Source organism: Oculina patagonica, chromosome 6 (assembly GCF_052425735.1).
Source record: "Oculina patagonica isolate OP01 chromosome 6, crgOcupat, whole genome shotgun sequence".
NCBI lineage: Eukaryota > Metazoa > Cnidaria > Anthozoa > Scleractinia > Oculinidae > Oculina > Oculina patagonica.
In genome coordinates this window covers 15,615,244-15,634,886 of record NC_135763.1, presented here as the reverse complement: position 1 = coordinate 15,634,886, position 19,643 = coordinate 15,615,244, and the positions used below count along the sequence as shown (strand labels likewise).

At 37.4% G+C, this 19,643-nt stretch overlaps 2 protein-coding genes across 6 annotated transcripts in view; both read right to left on the bottom strand.

Moving 5' to 3' along the window:
- The window catches only part of LOC144656026 (uncharacterized), an 86,693-nt gene extending 81,233 nt beyond the window's left edge, over positions 1-5,460 (bottom strand). Inside the window, exons 1-5 of one of the 3 annotated variants that reach the window (XM_078516243.1) lie at positions 5,162-5,460; positions 4,067-4,121; positions 3,305-3,475; positions 2,581-2,683; positions 837-943 (exon numbers count right to left, since the gene is read on the bottom strand). In XM_078516243.1, the coding sequence (XP_078372369.1) occupies positions 837-943; positions 2,581-2,683; positions 3,305-3,475; positions 4,067-4,080 (395 nt within the window). In that variant the 5' untranslated portion in view covers positions 4,081-4,121; positions 5,162-5,460. Of the gene's footprint in view, positions 1-80; positions 181-836; positions 944-2,580; positions 2,684-3,304; positions 3,476-4,066; positions 5,120-5,161 lie in introns of those variants that run through there. The other 2 variants (XM_078516242.1, XM_078516244.1) reach the window with 2 other exon arrangements.
- A 1,590-nt stretch (positions 5,461-7,050) lies between these two features.
- Positions 7,051-19,244, bottom strand: LOC144656230 (uncharacterized). Of its 3 annotated transcripts, none has more exons than XM_078516469.1 (7): positions 19,100-19,244; positions 15,831-17,865; positions 15,448-15,547; positions 15,077-15,192; positions 14,248-14,347; positions 13,313-13,394; positions 7,051-8,552 (listed from the first exon to the last, which is right to left on the bottom strand). In XM_078516469.1, exons 2-7 carry the CDS (start codon positions 16,037-16,039, stop codon positions 8,212-8,214), a joined length of 948 nt encoding a protein of 315 aa, XP_078372595.1. In that variant the 5' UTR covers positions 16,040-17,865; positions 19,100-19,244; the 3' UTR covers positions 7,051-8,211. The 3 variants fall into 3 exon arrangements, with proteins under 3 accessions (XP_078372595.1, XP_078372597.1, XP_078372594.1); XM_078516471.1 differs by having other exon boundaries at positions 15,831-16,052; XM_078516468.1 differs by having other exon boundaries at positions 15,831-19,244.
- Between the last annotated feature and the right edge of the window lie 399 nt (positions 19,245-19,643).

Sequence of the window (19,643 nt, the reverse complement as noted above, 5' to 3'; positions counted from 1 at the left end):
TTTTAGCATGAAATACAGATGATACTACTTAACAGACGGTCGATATCTCAATTCTTTCAATTATTCTTGTCGTCACTTACAAATTCTCCCCCTCTACTAGTATCCACTACTTCAAAGCTTGCTTGTTTGTTAGTTTGGTTACACTTCAGCAACACAGCGGTCTTTCGAATGTAGCCGTCACTAAAAAATAGCAATTTAAAGGTATTATCATACTGTGTCTTTCCAAAGCACAGCGACTCAATAGTTCTGGTTTTGTAGCACAGCAGGACCGGTAGGGATGCTATTCATTCCCGGTTTGTGAACTGTCTGGTATAATGTCTTACAACTGAACAAAACACGAGGACACTGTCCAACTTTGAATCCGAACCTCTTGATTCAAAGCCTAACACATCAACAATTGGCGACCACGCCTCCCATAGATAGAATTTTAATACATGAGAATATCCGGATTAGTTGAGCTAAAAAGAATCCTGTCTGTGAATTCTAAGTGCCGCATTTCCAGAAAACGTTTGTTCATCCATTGCAGAGTTATGGAACGTGAAATACTCATCGAATTCATCTTTAAAATGATAACAACCAAACAAACTAAACTGGCCTGTAAATACAAGGCAAGATAGTTATTTTGTTTTTTTTTTCTGTTATGTCTAGCTACAATAGGTGATGCCATCGACATACAATTGCCATTTTCAAGTTCGCCTCCGAAACCTGAAATCAAGAAGTTCCATCCTTTCTATTGTAGAAGACAAATTTGTCACTCAAACCGCTCTGTACTTGTTAGGACACCAACAACAACAGAAATAAATAATGCTTAAATCGCTTGGCACATAATTACATACCCAGTATACTGCAGCATTGGCATCTTATACTGTTCATTGAAATCACATTTTGCTGTGCTTTGTTCAGCTATTTTACGATACATGATATCCTTAATCCACCAACACATCTGAAAAAAAAAGAGGAATTAAAAGTCGTTGTAAAGTTTACTAGCAGATAAAGGATTTTTCGCCAAAACGAACACTCTTTAACGCGTCTGAAGTTTCATTTAAATGTAAATTACATTCTTTAATTTCAATGAGTATTGATTTGTGAGTAACGTCCTCTTTTCGTTTATCATCCAGGTACCCGAAAAAAGAATGGTTGCAAACAGTATTCTATTTCAGTAGTCAGTGTGATCATCTGGCAAGATAGGTAAAACAGGGCAAGGCGACCCCTTCAGGACTTCCCCCAACCAGCCGATCACTCTGCGCGAGCTTTCGAAACTACGCAATAATATATAGATTTAGGCAAGCCAAGCCTAAAAGCGGAGCTCCCCGGTTATTTACCTTTTATACTTTTCTATGCGGATTTTTCTATTCATGTTATGTTGTTTATATATAATTTCACCAAGAACAACAGCACCAAATACAAGCAAAAATAATTGATCAATTAATAAGGATTATGTATTAGCAACCCATAGTGTACTCTACAGGATGGCATAATTTTTTTTGGCTGTGACGTCATATGTCGTCACATGGCGTCATTATAGCCGTAATCTTGAATCTTGGATCTGACATCTTGGATTTTGCCATTTTTTAGATGCAAAATTGATGCAAAATCAAGCCAGAATGCTCATGAATTGACATTCTCACTATCAATTGACATTCTCACTATCAAGATGGCGGCGTTCAGTTGTCGAATTTTGGGCTACTTTAGAGAAAGATTTCGTAGGGTTTTAGCGCTCGTTGGAAGCTGAAATTTTGGTGAATAACATATTTTTGTATAAACTTTTTATTGACGTAAAGAAAATAAATGGCCATTCTGGAGTGAACTTCTCCTTTAAATTGGTTACAATTGATCAGTATTCGGCATGCCTTAGCTCAATCGCAGTTTCCATGGAGAATAATGACCTTGGTCTATAACGGACAAGATAGATCAAATCGGTGAATGCCCCCCGATCAGGCGGGAGGCGCGGTGGCCTAATGGTTAGCGCGCTCGCCTCCGAGTCGAACGGCCCGGGTTCGAGGCCTGGCCGGGGCGCTGCGTTGTGTTCTTGGGCAAGACACTTTACTCTCACAGTGCCTCTCTCCACCCAGGTGCATAAATGGGTACCGGCGAATTTACTGCTGGGGGGTAACCCTGCGATGGACTAGCATCCCATCCAGGGGGGAGTAGCAATACTCCTAGTCGCTTAATGCTACGGAAACCGGGATAAGCTCCGGCCTGTATGGGCCACTAGGCTCGAAGCAGACTTAACCTAACCCCCCGAGCAGGCAGGATAGCCGAGAGCTATCTTGTCCGCAAGAAAATGGTGTTTTTATGCCAGATGAGAAATCCTTTATTGGCCAAGCTTGTTGATAATTATGGTTACATATCGGCAAGGTTCTATCTTTTTGTGTGATTATGGACCTTGACTGCGTCTCGGTCCAGAAACAAGCGAAAGTAGAACTTAACTAATACCCATCCATCTTGACCCCATGCTTGGTCGATGACCAATACAGGGCATAATTTTATTAGCTGAAAATGAAATTACCCGTACACTTGGAAATAAATTAACCACTAAAAGTATAAATTGTAATTCGCTCCGGTTTTTCACTGACTTACCGCCAAGTCATCTTTACAGTCACCAAAAGATGGTTCTTCTACAAAGTGGAATGATCTGCAAGGGTTGTAGCTGTACGTATATCCCTGATGCTCAACGGTAAATCTGTCGAGGAAACAACAGCTTAGAAACAGCCGCTTATGCACATCTTGTAGCTTGCTCACATGTTTATATTTGAATAGTCAATACCAAGCTTACGAATGAACAAAAAAAATAATGAAAAAAAAAATATCTTTGTTACACATGGATATAATATCTTTATAACATATATAATAACAGAGCCCGGCGCGCAATTAAAAATACCGTACACGTGAGCGTGCGCCACAATCCAATATAGTGCACGCTGATAGCCTGGGCGATAATGTGAGCAAATCGCTTCGCCATTTTTTTTTTTTTGTCGAGAGCGGGTATTAATGTACAGTCCACCGGCAATGGTATGAATCAATTGGTTCATGTTTTTAGCTGTTCACTACCAAGTTATGGTGCACTTGGAAAAGTTTGGAGAGCAGTCAAGTAGCTAGAGTTGCTCTCGGTTATCGCCTCGGGCAACTCGTGTTGAACATGGACTTAATTTAATCAATTTTAAGAAATCTGTAAAAACGTAAAGCTGAATCAATCGACATAATATTCGTGGTAACAAAACAAATCTCAATAATTAATTATTGCTTAGTCAAAATTCTTCCCTGTATCCCTGAAAAATTAATTCTAATTAATGCTTTCTATTACCTTGCAGTGTCATCTGCACTTTGAAGTGAGGTAATGTTGTAGGTGTTGCCTTTCAGAGTAAAAACACAGTTGCATCTTCCATATGTCTCTTGACATTTCATTGCAGTATACACGAAGGTTATGCACAATAAACGGCTGACCCAGGTTCTAGAGGACATAGTGCAGTGGCCACTAAAGAGACAAATAAACATCCTGTGTTAAATAGTTTATTATCATAGCGGGAGAATAATGTTGGAAACCCAAAATGCCGCCTGCATGGTCCCCAGCTGTTAAATGGAATACTGTTCAGTTAATTGTTACCTGAAAAATTGAAAAAATAAAAGAGGTGGAAATGAAGAACTAAAACTGCTAAAAGCATTTCTGACGGAAGGAGCATTCTGATTGGTTTATTAGAGACATCGACTCTCTCAGTTGAGCCACGTTATTACAGACTGGGAAGACTAGGGCACCTGAGAGAGAGCCATTAAAATAAAATCAACCAATCAAAGTGCCTTATTGTTGGTCTAAGTATTGTCCCGGGTAAAATTGATACAGCTGTTTTATTCTTGTTTATTTTTCTCTATTGGCGTTTTTGGCAGAAACAAGTCCATGTGTGCTTTTTTACCTTTTGTTTCTAACTTTCTCACGACAAAATGTAACGCCTAGACAGGTAGCTGCCAGTCTACATGAAACAATCTAGACCGCGGTTAATATCGATTTAAGTCAATCAAATTCTTAAATTCGGTAGTTCCCAGACCCAACCACATAATTTTTTTAACCTACCTTGATCGAGACATTGGCCCTTGGTCTTTTCTTAACTCGCTGTGCTTGATCTGTACTGGCAAGCAAACATATGAGTTATCAACATAAAAATTAAATTATTTAAGAGCAATTATGCCTATATTTTAAGAAGAGAAATTCAAGGTGAAGGAAGACAGACAGTTTGAAATAGGTCAACATCGCAGTGCAGTGACGCTTTCGTAATGGCACGTCACGTAACGCTTCTTGTATGACGATCTTCAATATAAACAGCTACGACAGAGAACAATATTCATATCGATAACAACAGTATACTTTCCTACAGTAGGCTTGCTGTTAAAAAAATTTCCGTGCTTCCGAACAAACAAACAAACAACAAGCACATGGAGGATCCAGGAATTACGCTGTAAACAAAATTTCTGAGAATTACCACAATCAAACTTCATCCGTCGCTGAATCGCTGCCAATCCCATTACAATTTTGTGTAGAGAAGCGAATACAGTCGTTCTAGTCACAACATATGAACAGAATTCCGTCATTCCTCAACAGACTAGTACTGTCCGTGTACAATACAGAATACACAAATGTTTATACTTTTCCTAGAGTAAATGAGTCCTACAAATGATTCTCATCAGTCCAAGTGCAACAGACTTCCGGTAACATCACTTCGGTAGGAAATATCAAGCAAATTATTCAATAGTTTAATATGTTTTCTAAATTAAAATGTTAACGTACCATTTCTCGTGTTAGTAAAGACCTTTAGTAAAAGATAGTTACAAAAATCTAACCTTTATGTATAGAACATTTCGAATCGCCTAATGCACCATGTACGATGCACACTGCACGTTTTTTTAAAATACGAAGCGATATGGCCAATTGTCAGAATTGTCCTCGATTTGCGTCGTTTGAGTGTTGAATTTTACTGAATTAATGTTCAAATTAGTTGCTATGCTTCATGTGACTGCAAGTTTTACTATAAAAAAATCAAAGTGAAAAAATACCTTTAATTTGAAGCGTGTTTAACTGATAGAATTTCGTTTATAGACTTTATACGGATCGTGCGACCGTGAAACGCAATGACGCTATAATCATGAAATATTACACTGCCTCATTGCTTACCTTAGCAATTGCTCGTTCAATTACCTTCTCTTTTCAGAACCTACACAAAACGAATATGTTTCAAATTTGACTCTAGCCTTCTGTCAAGTGACGTGGATTGAGAACAAGCCTACCATTTCGACAAGAAACGAACGAGAAATAACATATCAATCTTTTCCGGGAAAGCCCTGAAAACCGATCACTCGACTCGGGGTCTTGACCACTTGACATATACCAATCCGAACTGCTTTCGGACGTGACATTTCGTAGAATTTCATCTACGTTGTAAAGAAGAAAAAGGAAATTATTGCAGAGTTGCGCTACAACAATAAGTAAGGATTCCTGCAAAAGGTGATTTGATTTACAGGTGTCAATTACATGTAGTTTCGAGTTTATAGTTTGAATTTACACAACTTTTTTTAACCATTTTGGTAAGATAAGTGTATACAATAACGACCGTTATACAAACTGATAAACCATTAATTGCTTAGTTAATTGATCAGCCTTCGTTATGTTACATGTAATTGCGAAGCATTCTTCAAACAATAAATATTTTTGAAAGACAAATTATTCTATAGGAGCTGAAATCAGTAGCACAAGAATTTGGTTGACGTTACTGCCTAATGTGATGGATTTCAAGAAAGTTTCTGATATTGACATACCTTCCCACTATTAAATGTTCCCAAGCTTTGCACCTCGTATTGACTGTATTCGACTCAGTACAGTTGCCTCAGTTTTGATATTGTATCTCCCTTACGATTATATTCCGTCATCAAAACTTTATCAAGATAGTTTGATGGACAGAGTTTCTTGGTTGATAGATTATTTTCGGGAAATCAAAGGGTCAGTACAGATAAATAGAATTGAATTTGATACTTTGAATTTTAAGGCTTTCCCACCTCGCCGTCTTACTTCAAAGTAACGCGTCCCACAATATTCACCTGCAAGCCCAGACCCCCAACAGTTTTCTTCGGTACCTACGTTTTGGTACACAGTTGAGGTGCGGACGCTTTTTACAAGTTTCGTTACGTTTTGACATACTGTGCTCTAAAGTGTGGCTGAATTTGTGGGAAGCAGAGACGACGTCCGTGTAAAAAGTTACTAAGGTGCAAATGACTAAAATGGCATCGTTCACTCCCCAGCAACTAATTTCTATTTCTCAAATTTAATCAGTAATTTTTTTCAATTTTTTTTTCTATACTCTAAATAGCACCATGTTTCGTTTGAACCTCAATAAAAATTGTAGAAAATAACAAGAAGGTAACATACGACAGAGCAAGGGTTTTGCAGCTCCTATATTATTAAGTCCTCCGGGGGACCTGGTGAAACCCCGGGCAATAAGCTGGGGTTCTTGCTTGGAGGGTACTCCCATTTAAACCCATATAGGTATGTACCGCGGGAAAGGGTTTGGTTGTTAAGTTCTCAGCTAAGTTCTCAGTCGTTATTAGGATGTCACGTTTTGCCCCTTTTGACATTGTAATCCCGGTGAGATCCTTAGACAGTCCTTCAGAAACCTGTAGTAGATAGGCTAAACGAAATAGTTAAACGATTGAGGCCTGTTATAATTAAACTTCCTGTTAAACTTCTATGCTACAAAAAAAAACACGACCTCTTCTCGCAATACTTAGTTATCGTTTTACCCTTGAATAGCGCGTCTTTTGCGGGATTTGAGCCTTAAAAAGAGTACTATTTTTCAATCAGGCTTATTTTTTACAAGGTTCTTAAAAGAACCTTTGCGGTACCTTTTTCCAAATTTATGGAAGCAGCACCACACCACCAGCACCCAACCCCCTCCCCCTTCCCTTCTGGATAGTCCAGTTTTGGCCTTCTCTCAGTCATGCAAAGCTAAGCTCTCTTTCTAGGGAGAATGCAATGCCTGCTAGTTAGCCAAAAAGTCAAATTTCTGGGGATTGAAATCAAATGTTTATAATGTAAAAAACTTGTCGCATACAAAATAACAAAAAATAACGTACAGTGTTCGGCTAAGGTTAAAACTAATTATGTGCATTTCTAATTTATTATGACATCTATCATTGTACCACTGAACTGATGTGCTATTACTGTCAATAGATTATATATAAAATTATGATAACCTATGTAATATTTCCAGATAACAGTTGAGAGGTAGTATAATAGTATAATAATATTTTTTCCATTTTTTTGGTATAATAATAATAATTGAGGTGGCCCTGCTATTTATTTTGTCTGAATATATGGATTGTCCTATACATAAGGTGGTTTACTTTTTTATATCAAGGAAGCAGCCCCTAAATGCACTGACAAACTTCAACTTTTGTTCGTTTACACTTTGTTCTATCGAACTAACTCACTCTCACTCAACCTCTTCTTTCCGGCGAGGCGACTCTATCGAATAAAGAACTCCAATAAAATATTTTGTAATAATATACAATAATTTTATGTGTACACTTTTATTGAGGCCCGAGTATCGATGTCACTTATTTTCTGTATTCACAATAAAAATACAGGAAAACTGCTGTTATTTTAGCGCCAATGTATGCACTTAAAGAGAGGGCGAAAAACTAACGCTTTTACAACATTATTTACAAAGCTTCTTTAACGAACCTTTTCTTCCTCTGAAATACAAATGGTTTGGTCGCCCTACTCAGAGTTTTGTTTGCAGAACTTCTATTTTCTTTTAGGAGCGTCGAAAGTGCACGCGAGGAAACAGATTTCCACTCTCCGTAAAACTTCAAATAATAAGAGTAAAAAGGTTAAGTTTGCGATAGTTATGAATATAAGAATTAACTGTTCTGTTCTATCGTGAAAATAATTTAGATCATTTTCGTCATTGGAAAACGCAACGAGGTTCCATCTATAAATTGGAATTCTGTCACTACGACCACTAAACGAGTCACCAAAATCTAGTGGAGGAATTTACTAAGGCCGGGTGTAGTCAGGGTTCTACTGTAGGAGGTCCGTGCTCGGCCTTACTGTAACTCAACTATCGCCACTAGTTGATCCATATTTACTTTCAAAACCACCTTTACGTATGAGCACTGAAAGCTTTGTTCTTTGCTTTGGCATTATGAAATGGATACACGATAATTTCCTTAACAGAGATTTTCCGTATAAGGCTTGATCTTTTTGTTGAGATTATCCTTATCCTTTTGGGGCACTGTGATGTTATTAGACGTTGACTCAGCCGATGAAGGTTTGGTTGAACTTGCAGAGCCTCTTCCCGAAGTTAATTCACTTTCTTCACTTGTATCAGGGAACTCGTTTTGGCTTACGTCGACTACGCCGCCTCCGTTGTCACCAAGGAGAGGTCGATTCTCGTCATTTCTTCGCCTTCTTCGACATCGTGGCCAGCAGATGACGAATAACACAATACCACCAACGCCTCCAATAACACTTAAGACTACCTTGACCACAAGGTTGTCAGGCTTGTGACCTGCACATGTACACAGAAAATACATTTGTTCCCACTTTTCCATAAATCATCGATTCTCAAATGTCATCTTTTGAAAAAAATCTTTATACTAGCTATGTACTCTACGTAAGTAAACTTCCTCTCTCATTTCTGACATTTTGGGACTCCATTGTTATCGTTGTGAATTAATTTATTTATTGCAAATCTGCCTCTCTCCTTGTTTTTTTATTGAAAGTTTTCAAAACTCATACTTTGTAGTGAATGTTTTTAAAATCACATATAAACAGCAACACAAAGTTAATTAATTCTGTAGCATGTAAATGACACACAGTTTATTTTCGTAACTGCGTGTTTTGTCCAAAAAGCGTCATTTAAAACGAACAACTAAATAATTCAATAGTAAAAGTGAGACTACCGGTAGGAACGTCAGTCACACTAAGGCTAGGTGGTAAAATCAAAAACCACACACTAAGTATTTAAAAAAAAACTATCTAACAAGGATAATGTGAAAAAACCATTTTCAAACGCAATTTGTTGACAATGTTACTTCAGAAACACTTTGACCAATCAATTTTTTTTTTGAAGATAAACACACTTTATTGATACACTTAAAAACACGTACATTACTTACAATTGCATACACTATTGAAGATTATACAATGTTACTTTTCTTTTACATGATTAAAAAAAAAAACAACAACAACAAAAGTACAAAAAGGAGTTCATGCATTAGCTTAAAGTAATTACAATTTAAAAAAATTTTTTTATATACTTCGTTATTGAGAGCAATTTTTTAAAGTAATTCGCTACAGTGACCTTGTATTATTATTATTATTTAGATAAACAGCTTTACGTTTGAGTACATTTTTCTAATTGTACAATTAGTTTATTGGCAAGTTCATCTAGAGACATTTCTTTCCGAAGATATTTTGAAAAATAGATATAGTGTTTGACCAAGATGATGAGCAAATCTAGCTTGCGTTTTGTGGGTTCCGAGAGCACATTAGTCGCGTAACATGTGTCGTGAAAAGCAATTTGTTCTTTTGAGAGTGTTACCTCAGTACCTTGACGATGATTGAACCATGATATAATTTGTGAATAAAGTTTTACAGACTCCTTGCAGTCAATAAACGTATGTTCTATTGAATCCGCATTAAAACAATATATACATTTATCGTCTTCGGCTAGGTGGTATAGTTTGAGTTCTTTCTTCGTTACAATTGTTCTATGCAGAAAACGAAAACAAAATTGACGAAGTTTATTGTCCTTAGTGAAGCGATATATATCTTGAAAACTTCTAGTCCATTCACCAAGTTTTTCAGGGAATTTACTCTGCCACTTTTTTACACCACTCGGGACAATAGGATCATGGTTGTTGAACAATTGGTAATAGTTTTTGCAACGTGCTTCAGCCAGATTAATTAAAGTTTTGTGTGAAAGAATGGATGCGGAGGTCGAGGAAAGATCAGCTGCAGGAATAGAAGTTTGAGCTGCTCTTCTTTTCAACTCCGATGGAATGGCTGAAATTAGCTGAAAGTAGTGCATATAATTTGTGGTGATATTAAATTTGTCGCTAAACTCTTCGTACGATAAAAATTTGCCCTCAGAGTTTAACACATTCTTTACTGACACGATTCCGCGTTCAAACCATGATTTCCAAAACGGAGTTGCGTTGTCTATAGTTATCAAATAGTTATTCCAAAGAAAGAGTTCGCCATTTGGAAAGATGTTGGTTGTATTTTTGAGATCCTGAAAATACTGAAGAAGTTCTCAATAAAAGAGGGGTAGACCTGTCTTCAAGGATTTTACATCATAATTGCATTTAAGGAGAAATAATAAACCACCATACTTTCGAAGGTAGTAATTGGGGATTACCTTCCATTTATCGTCAGACTCGCCTAGTAATCTACCAATCCAAGCCAAGCGTAAAGATTTAACGACCGTGCAAAAATTACCAAAATTGATTCCTCCTTTTGCTATTGGTTGATACATAACCAATCTTTTTATTTTGTCTTTCCTGTTTTTCCATAGAAATGCGAACAGATTTTCTTGTACAGTCTTTATAACCGATTCTGGAACGGCCAGCATCGATGCTGCGTACACTAGTTGTAATATACCTAAAGCTTTCGCCAATAAAGACTTGCCATATATCGTGAGGTCTCTTGAAAGCCATAAATTTAATTTTGTTTTCATTTTGTTGATCTTGACATAAAAGTTTTTCCTCAGTACATTTGTTTTTGTTGTAGGATAGATGGATTCCAAGAACTTTAATAGGTTCTTTAGTTGTTTTAAAGTCAAGTACTTTCAAATTGCTGTCTTTCATAGAACCGATCCACATAGCTTTAGTTTTCTTCTTATTTAATTTTAATCCAGAGATGATTCCAAAACAATCCAAGATCTTTAAATAGGGTTTGAGAGATTCAACATTTTTTGTTATTATAGTCGTGTCGTCAGCAAACTGTGATATTTTGACCTCCTGGTCATCTGGGAGGGACACGCCTCTGCAGCTTGGTTCTTGGCGTATCTTTGCTGCTAGCAGTTCCGCAGCAAGGATGAATAAAAGAGGACTTAGCGGGCAACCTTGACGAACTCCTCTTTATATATTAAAATAATTGGTCAAAAATCCACCATTTATTACTGCGCTTTGCACACCGTTATAAAAAATTGAAATCCACCTTTTAACATTTGGCCAAAATGAAAAAGTTCAGGGCTTTAACAATAAAATCCCATTCAAGGCTATCAAAGGCCTTCTCAAAATCTATAAAAAGAAGGAGTCCCGAGGTCTTGTTAGCATTTAGATATTCCATTACATCACTTAAAAGTCTTATGTTCTGGCCTATGTACCTTCCCTTAACGAATCTGGTTTGATCTGAATTAATTAATTTTGGTAGGTATTGTTCTATTCTTTTTGCCAAAGCTTTAGTCAGAATTTTATAATCGATATTAAGTAAAGATATTGGACGCCAGTTGGAAAGTTCAGACAGATCCCCATCAGCTTTTGGTATTAACGTTATTATTCCCTTCCTTTGAGAAATAGATAAGGACCCGCTTTGAAAAGCTGCATTATAAGAATTAAGCAGATCTCTTCAAATGAGATCATAGAAAGACTCGTAAAATTCCTTAGTGAATCCATCCTCACCAGGGGTTTTATTGTCCGAGAAAGAGCCCAGCGCCTCTTTTAATTCCTCAAATGTAAAATCATATTCCAGTGAATCACGCTCCTCGGCATTCAGTTGAGGGATTTCAATACCTTCAACAAAAGACTCAAAACACTTATATCATCTAGAGGTTCACTATTAAGATTGTTTTTGGATGAGTACATATTACTATAAAATTTTCCAGTTCTTTCTCAATCTGTTTTGGTTGTGTTGTTTTATCCCCATTCTCTAATTTCACTTCACGTATAAGCTTTTTTTCATAATTCGTCTTTTCCAAGTTAAAAAAGTATTTTGTGGGTTTTTCTCCTGTTCCAACCATTTCACTTTAGATCTAAAGATTGCCTCTTTCCCTTTGTGTTCATATATCTTTTCAATCCTTCTTTGGCGGCCTCATACTCCACAAAAGTGTTTTGATCTAAAGTTTCAAAATCCGTATTACAAATTTTATAGTCAAGGTCTTGTATTTCTTTTTGAAATGTTGATTCCCTTTTTCTAAGTTCCAATCTTTTTTCTTTAGAATATTTAATTGTTTTCATTCGTCATTCCATTATGATTAATTCCCACAATAGTTGTTTATCTTTAACATCGGTGTATTTCTCGTGTATTCGGGGATAAAAAAATGCAATACGTTCTTTAAAATCGTCATCTTCTAGCAGAGAATTGTTGAATTTCCACGAACCCGGACCTCTGTTGAGCTCGTTTCTAATAATAATCTTTAAAAAGGTAGCTTTGTGATCTGGTGCAACTGACATTCGAATCTCAGCTGTTTGGACTTCAATAGTTGCTAAACTCTAGGCTTTGGAAAGGTTCATTAATTTTATTTATGGGCTGGTGGGTTTTGGGAACAATTTCTTTTAAGGGGTTTGCCAAGGATCCGGACAGGAGAGATTCAAGGGAGATTACAGATAAAATGGATTTGTTGTGAATTTGTTGCAATTCAAATTGCCCACCAAGAAAAGGGAAAACGGATGCCATTATGCATACCGGTGTAAACAGCCTGCGATATTCGTTTGTCTGTAGCAGATTTAAACATGCATTAATTTTAATTTTAAGGTTATGACGGGTGATTTTTTCCTTCCAAATGCGGATTTAAAAAGATATTCCTGTTATTGATTTTATTAGTAAAAACGGAAATCTTGTGCTGTGCTTCTTTATTGATATTTCTGTTTGGGTGTTTTCGGCTAATTTCTCAAGTTCTTTCGTTTTTACCACGGCCCGCACATAGAAATTCTATGGCTGGCCCGTGACCCAAGCTCAATGAGTGGTTGGTATGATCGGTTTTCAACCAAGCAGAAAACACGAAGAATAAAGAATTAAATTATACCTGACCGGACATCATTTATGATACATGTTGGCAAAATAATCAGACTTTAATTTACTTGTATCTGTCAAACCTGGGGTCTGATGGGTTCATTGAATCTGGGAGGCCAGACCCCTCCCGAACCATTTATAAAAAAATGTTGAAAAGGTCATTAAACTAAAATGAATTTGGTAAGTTAAACGTTTCTTTTCTACTGCTTATTTCTTAGCCTCAGAAACCGCTCTTTGATTCCAATACTTGTGTCAGGTTTGCACTTTCTGAGCGCGATTGTGTTGTCGGTTTACACAAATCGTTTAACTTACCAGGATTCGGCGGGGTCGTAGGTTGCACTGGATTGACTGGACAACCATCCCCACATACACACAAGTGAGTCAATTGGAACACCTTTAGATGAAACAGAAAAATGTAAACTTTTGATTTTTTTTATAACAGAATTTCTGAAAGAAAATAATTATTATTATTATTATTCGATGCATTTTTTCTTCCTTTTCATTGGCCGAGAGGACGCCAGGTGATCTACAAATAACTACGGACAAATAGTCTGCTCGTGCGCATTAGCGGCTGAGAGTGATTTTGCTACAAATAACATTCTGCTCATGCGTAGTTGTGTCCACTATCAAGAAAAAAAAGCAGCTCCGTTTCCAGAGTTGTGGGAGAGCAGTTTAACTAGTCTACTAGACCGAAAAAAAAAACAGCGAGTCGAATGCAAAAAAGGTAATGAAAATTTCCCTAAATGCATTTCGGCAATATCTGAAAGAAAAAGAATTGGACGAAGACTGCTTTCATCTGCATTTCTTCTGCAAGAAAGCGTGCAGTTCCTGGTTCCTGAAGGTAACTGTACAAAAACAAATTCAGTAAACGAATGATAAAACAATTTTTGAACTCGGTTTTCGCAAAATATCGTTTATCTGCTCGCCACTGACAAAACACGATAATTTTCTCAACCTCGTCCAAAATAATTGCTGATTGTTTGTTTCTTCGTTCATATATTTGGGGTTATGCCTGGGATGTAACAGGGCGTCTAATGAAGATAGTTGCTTCAGTAGGCTTCAAATCTCAGGAAACGTCTTTACCATTTTGAAAAGTTAATTTTATACTATGAAAAGATTAGGCGGCTTTGAAGCCTCAGATACCTTAAAGGAAAGCCTAGCAATCCAATGTAGCTATATCTGCAGATTTGCCCTTTTATATATTCTGAACTGTATATTTATTGAAGCAAATTTTAATTTTCCCTTACCCATTCTCTTTCACAAACTAATTTAAAGTCTCCTTGCTCTGGCTCTGTCTTGCTTTCATCGCACTTTAGGTCGATCCTGACCGAATAATCATGGAACGTACTAAAAGAAAGATTATGGACCACTTAACTCTTGCTATACCTATGGTGTTTAACCCTTTCAAAACGGCTTCCACATGCATTTTCGATTTCTTCAGCTTTGCAACCAAAGGGATGAATGCCTTCTTTTCTTTTTACCCACAGTCTATGTGATCTTTATCCCACAGGAGTCTATTTTCCTTATAGAACTGGATTACCATTTAAGTTATGGTTACATTCCATGCTGAAGGAGAAAATCCTCGCCACATGTATATGTTCGGTCGCCATCTTGGATGGGTTTCTGAGAAAAATATATGACGTTCTCGCATTGGTTAATGTAATATTTTGTCGCAAAAGTTGTCACGAAAGCTGCAACAACGCTGCTTTCCTTTATTTGTGTCGCTACACGAATCAGTCGTACAAATTCAAACCTGTTTGAATGCGTGCGGCTAATCACTGCGACAAACTTCTGTCGCAGCGACAGAAAAAATGCACCATGTGCACCATGTGCTACGAGGCGTCATGTTGCAACGACTTGTCCCTGCAACATGTTGCAGAGACTTTTCGCTAGTGTGTCTCGGCCTTTACTGTTTTGTCCAGGGATCTAACTGTAGTTTGACTGTTTTTTACGTGTACTGTTTCTGAAAACGAACAGCCCTCCGAGTCCACAGCAGCGAGTCAAACGCGGACTCTACCCACTGGATGCGTGAAGGACGTTCCACTCGAAAGGGAAAATAATTATTTTTATACTTACCCACTAGTCTTGTACGACAGAAACTTATTTTTTCTATTAACATGACATGTCATTAGACTATGACTTCCTATTACTCTGTAAGCATTTGGTTCACCGCCAGGGGTCCACCAACAAATCTGAAAAGGAATAAGTAAAAATTACTTATACTCCGTAATACAAAATAACAGAATATCAGACCGAAACATGGCCGAGTGGTCAAGGTGTTTGTTTGGTAAACATCAAAGGTCGCTTTGGTTTGCTAAGTTCTAATCCTAAAGCAAGATGCTTACTTTACGTTTTTTTATAATGTGCTTACAACTTTTCGCTGAATATCGTCCAAGTAACACCAAGAGTACCTGTTTTCAACTACTATCTGAATTTGCATGGCTTACCGCTACGTCCTCCTTTTGGCAGCCACCTTTTGGTGGTCCGGTCTTAAATGGGCTGCACGGATTATAGGAATAAGTGTGGTTTTTACTCCGTACATTAAACCTGCAGAGGAAATTTAAAAATTGGCAGACGAACAAACAAACAAGCAAATCACCGTCCAAAGTTAAACGAAAAAAAAAATGTGCCCTGATAATTTATGCTTTAAAAAATTGTTTTTGAAGTGTTTGAAAAGTCTGGCTATTCGTCGAGAAAGCAAACGAAGAAGAAAAGCCTGTTGTACTTCATTCGACATGCAAGCCGATACATGGGTCTTTAATCCACCCGCGTTCATGTCAATGTTCGTACCAGCTACAAAATAACACAGCTAATACTCATTCATACTTACGTAGTGTTTTGCAATGGTGCGAGGTTGTAAATCTTGCCCCATTGATCGTAGCAAAAACAGCTATTAGCATACTTTTCTTCGTTATAGTTCTGTAACGCGGAACCGCCTGCAATCGCTGAATAGTTGCCATTAGATCCATCGTACTGGAACGACGTACATATGAAGGCAACAGACATGAAAAAGCACAACCAACTCAAGCACATCGACATGGCGTTGAAATAGCTATAGAAATCAAGATTAGAAGAACATATTTCCGTTATTGTAACTCTGTTTTGCTTTTTTTTATTATTCGGCAACTCTGCAGGCGTTGAAGTTCAACTTAAAAAACAAGTAACAGCAGTAAAACACAACAATATTCAGTTTACAAACTCCTTATAGTAAATAATAAAGACGGTAAATTTTAAGCTCGGTAATAAATAATGAAGATGAAGTATTCAACATGACACGAGCATGGGACAAAGAAAAATTCTGAGTCCCCGACGGAAATCGAACCCATGGTCTCCCAGATACCGATTGGGCGCTCTGACCAACTGAGCTACGAGAGACTCGTTGTGAGTGGGCCATTTTTACTAGGTTGATAAGTGACACGCTCAGTTGGTTAGAGCGCCCAACCGGTATCTGGGAGGCCATGGGTTCGATTCCCGTCGGGGACTCAGAATTTTTCTTTGTCCCATGCTCGTGTCATGTTGAATACTTCATCTTCAAACTCCTTATAGTTTGAAATCGTTTAGGACCTTGAAAGCAATGTATTACAACCTGTTATAAATTAAATACTTGTGGTGCTATTTCTTATCAGTATATTCTAATTCACCTGTAGAAATAAATCACTGTAATACAGATTTGACGTTTATCATTTTTTGATACAAAAGCGGAAACACAAAGAGAAGACAAATCTACATTGTTCCCCCTGTTATTTAGTTTAAACTGTTAGCATGAAAAGTGTAAGGCGCATATTAATTATTGTAAGTTAAAAAGAAAACATTTTCTGGACACTCTAATTTCAGTATTTGTGACGTGTCAAATTTATCTTGTGTCCAGACGAAAACTGAAAATGCAAAAGCTAAGTACCAATAATGGTTACTGTGGTTCAGGGGGGAAGAAACTTCCTTTGTTACACGACTCAAAAAGTAATCATAGCGGTGCCGGGCAACCGAGACTGCGCAGAAGCTATCGAATGGTTGTTAAGGGCGTAGTGAATAGCTTGACAAAGTTCATTGTTTAGTTCGCATGATTCGGTCTTGACCGTGCACAAAACACAATAGCTATTTGCATTTTGATTGCTTCTTTGAAGTCTTCCGGACATCAAAACAACAAACAGTGATAACGGGACCAGTCTGGCAAAAGTAAGGCTTGTGAATTATATTAATGAAAAATAACTCCAATGGTTCTGAAATTATTTCCCATTTTTTGGTTGTTAAATTTCAACCGTGACAAATTTTTCGCTTGTTATTCCACGCCGCCAAAACATTCTCAGTGACGTGAGACATTAGGTGAGAAATCTGGCTGAAAATGCTAAAAACATCTCAGCAGCGTAAAACATCAAACGCAAACACCGCGACTATTCGCATTTCACACGCACGCAGTCATTGACATTTAAATCTTTCTGAGAAAACAAAACTTTGGTTTGACGTATTTCTTAGCAACGGCTTGATTGACATAGACTCGCACCGTTTCCAGGCACTGCTATGTATTCAAAGAAAAGTGCCGACTTCCCCCCCCCCCCCCCACCCCTGCTGTGGTTTTAGTTGTCAATGTGAAAGCTAAGCGAAGTAAAATTCTCAGCACTTAAAGTGTGCGTTTTTAAGAAACGGTGGAAAGCGGAAACAGAAATCGTCCAGAAAAGCGGCCTTCGAATAGTTTTGTTGAAGTTGCTTGATAATTAAATAGCTATTTCCTTCATCTTCTTTGTTTTTAACCAATGTGACTTGCATTTCCCAGATAAAAACGGCTAGACCAACTCTTTTGGTTTGTCATCACACACTTACAAAGGGGAAGACTGGTTTACGAAAAGGACTACAAGGTTCCTGTGAAGGGCCTGAGAAGATATGAATTCAGAATTCAGTTAATAACTCTTACAAATACACTGGAGTAAAAAAAAATTAAAATGTGAACAGAAAAAAAACGAACGTTATGATTATTGGATGGCAGAGTATGCCTCTTAGGAGCGAGCTCCAGACTAATTTTTAGTTATCCCAAATCTTCATTACTTTCTGTAGATAAAAACTGCTTACAGTAAAAGTAAGGTACAAAATGTTGACACTCATTCGACTTTATGGAGCAAAAACCGAAAACACAGATGTTGGATGGGAAAAACTATTAAAGCCATCAGTTGCTTAAAGGTCATGAGTATGTATGTCAGTCTTCGTTAGACTTAATTTGAATGCTACACGAAACCTAGAATCATAACACAGCCAAGGTTTTCTCTGTAAATAACTAGTATTTGGAAATAGAAACCTTCCAGAAAACACCGTTCGGCTTGTTTGTTGAAGGTTCTTGATAAATAACTGTTTTCGTCTTCTTCCTCGCCCATGACAGACCTGGCTCTTATTTCCCAAACACTACATATATACCGACCCGGTTTTGGCCTGTGTTACGAGCTAAGCGTAGGAGGTTGCGAAGATGCGAATTTATTACCTTCACAGATGCAGTGGATAAATTAATATATTGGGATAAAAGAACTGAAATTAAAAATGTAAACTGAAGAAAAAAAATGTTATAACTTGTGAAAGTCGTGTGCTGGTTGGGAGCGACTTTTGACCACCAGACTCGTTTACTGGATAGCGTAGATTTATCACGAGTGTTCGGGGAAACCCCGTCGAAACTTAATACGGGGATGATCAAACGCAATCAATATACACTGGCAAGGTAATATTCGCGTAGGCCATTACATTTATCCCAGAATTTTAATTGTATCCAAACTGCTCACAGTAAAAGTAAGGTAAAAATTTGTACGCGTATTCGACTTTATTCGAGCAAAAACCGCAAACACAGGAAATAACCAAGAACTGAAAGCGTACTTCAGATCGATGCGACGTGTAGTACTTTCGATTTCTAATTTAAGATTTCACTGCGCAATCGTTCGAACTGTTTACTTGTCGTGCCCCAAAAAAATGTTTGCTGAAGATTTTCCTCGAATCCCCTTCCATTCGAAAGCAACAGAACGCAACACTAGCATGCAGAAATGAAATGAAGGATACCAAGTCACGTGAGGCGCTGTTTAGATCGCGCGTCCTTGATGTTCGACTAATATCTAAAGGATTTAAACTTACCTCGCTCAGAAAATTACATTTTTAATAATGGATCACCATGAAAACCAATCTTCCCACTGTGATGGTCCTCAAGTTGTTTTCTTTGATTTACAGAAGCGTTACAGTGCAATTTGTTTTACCTTGAGCTCACTTAGCTGACTTAGAATAGCCCCTTAGCTTCAAAATGCAGTCTACTCGTATTAAATTACCGGTCATAAAGCAGCCAATCAGAGCGTTACATAAAAAAACATCTTCCTTCAGCCAACAATAAGAATTATGACCACTTGACAACTGGTCTCTTTTTATACTTTGAACAAGTCCTCTTCAAATAATATTTTATTTGGTGTATTTAAAACTTTAAATTAAACGTTTACGAGAGTTTGAAGAAGCCGCTTTTACTTGGTGATACAAGATCGTGCTAGATTGTCACATAAAATGGTAACTATTGCCACAAGTTGAAGTTTTAAATGTAAATACACCAAATAAAATATTATTTGAAGAGGACTTGTAACGCTCTGATTGGCTGCTTTATGACCGGTAATTGTTCAAAGTATAAAAAGAGACC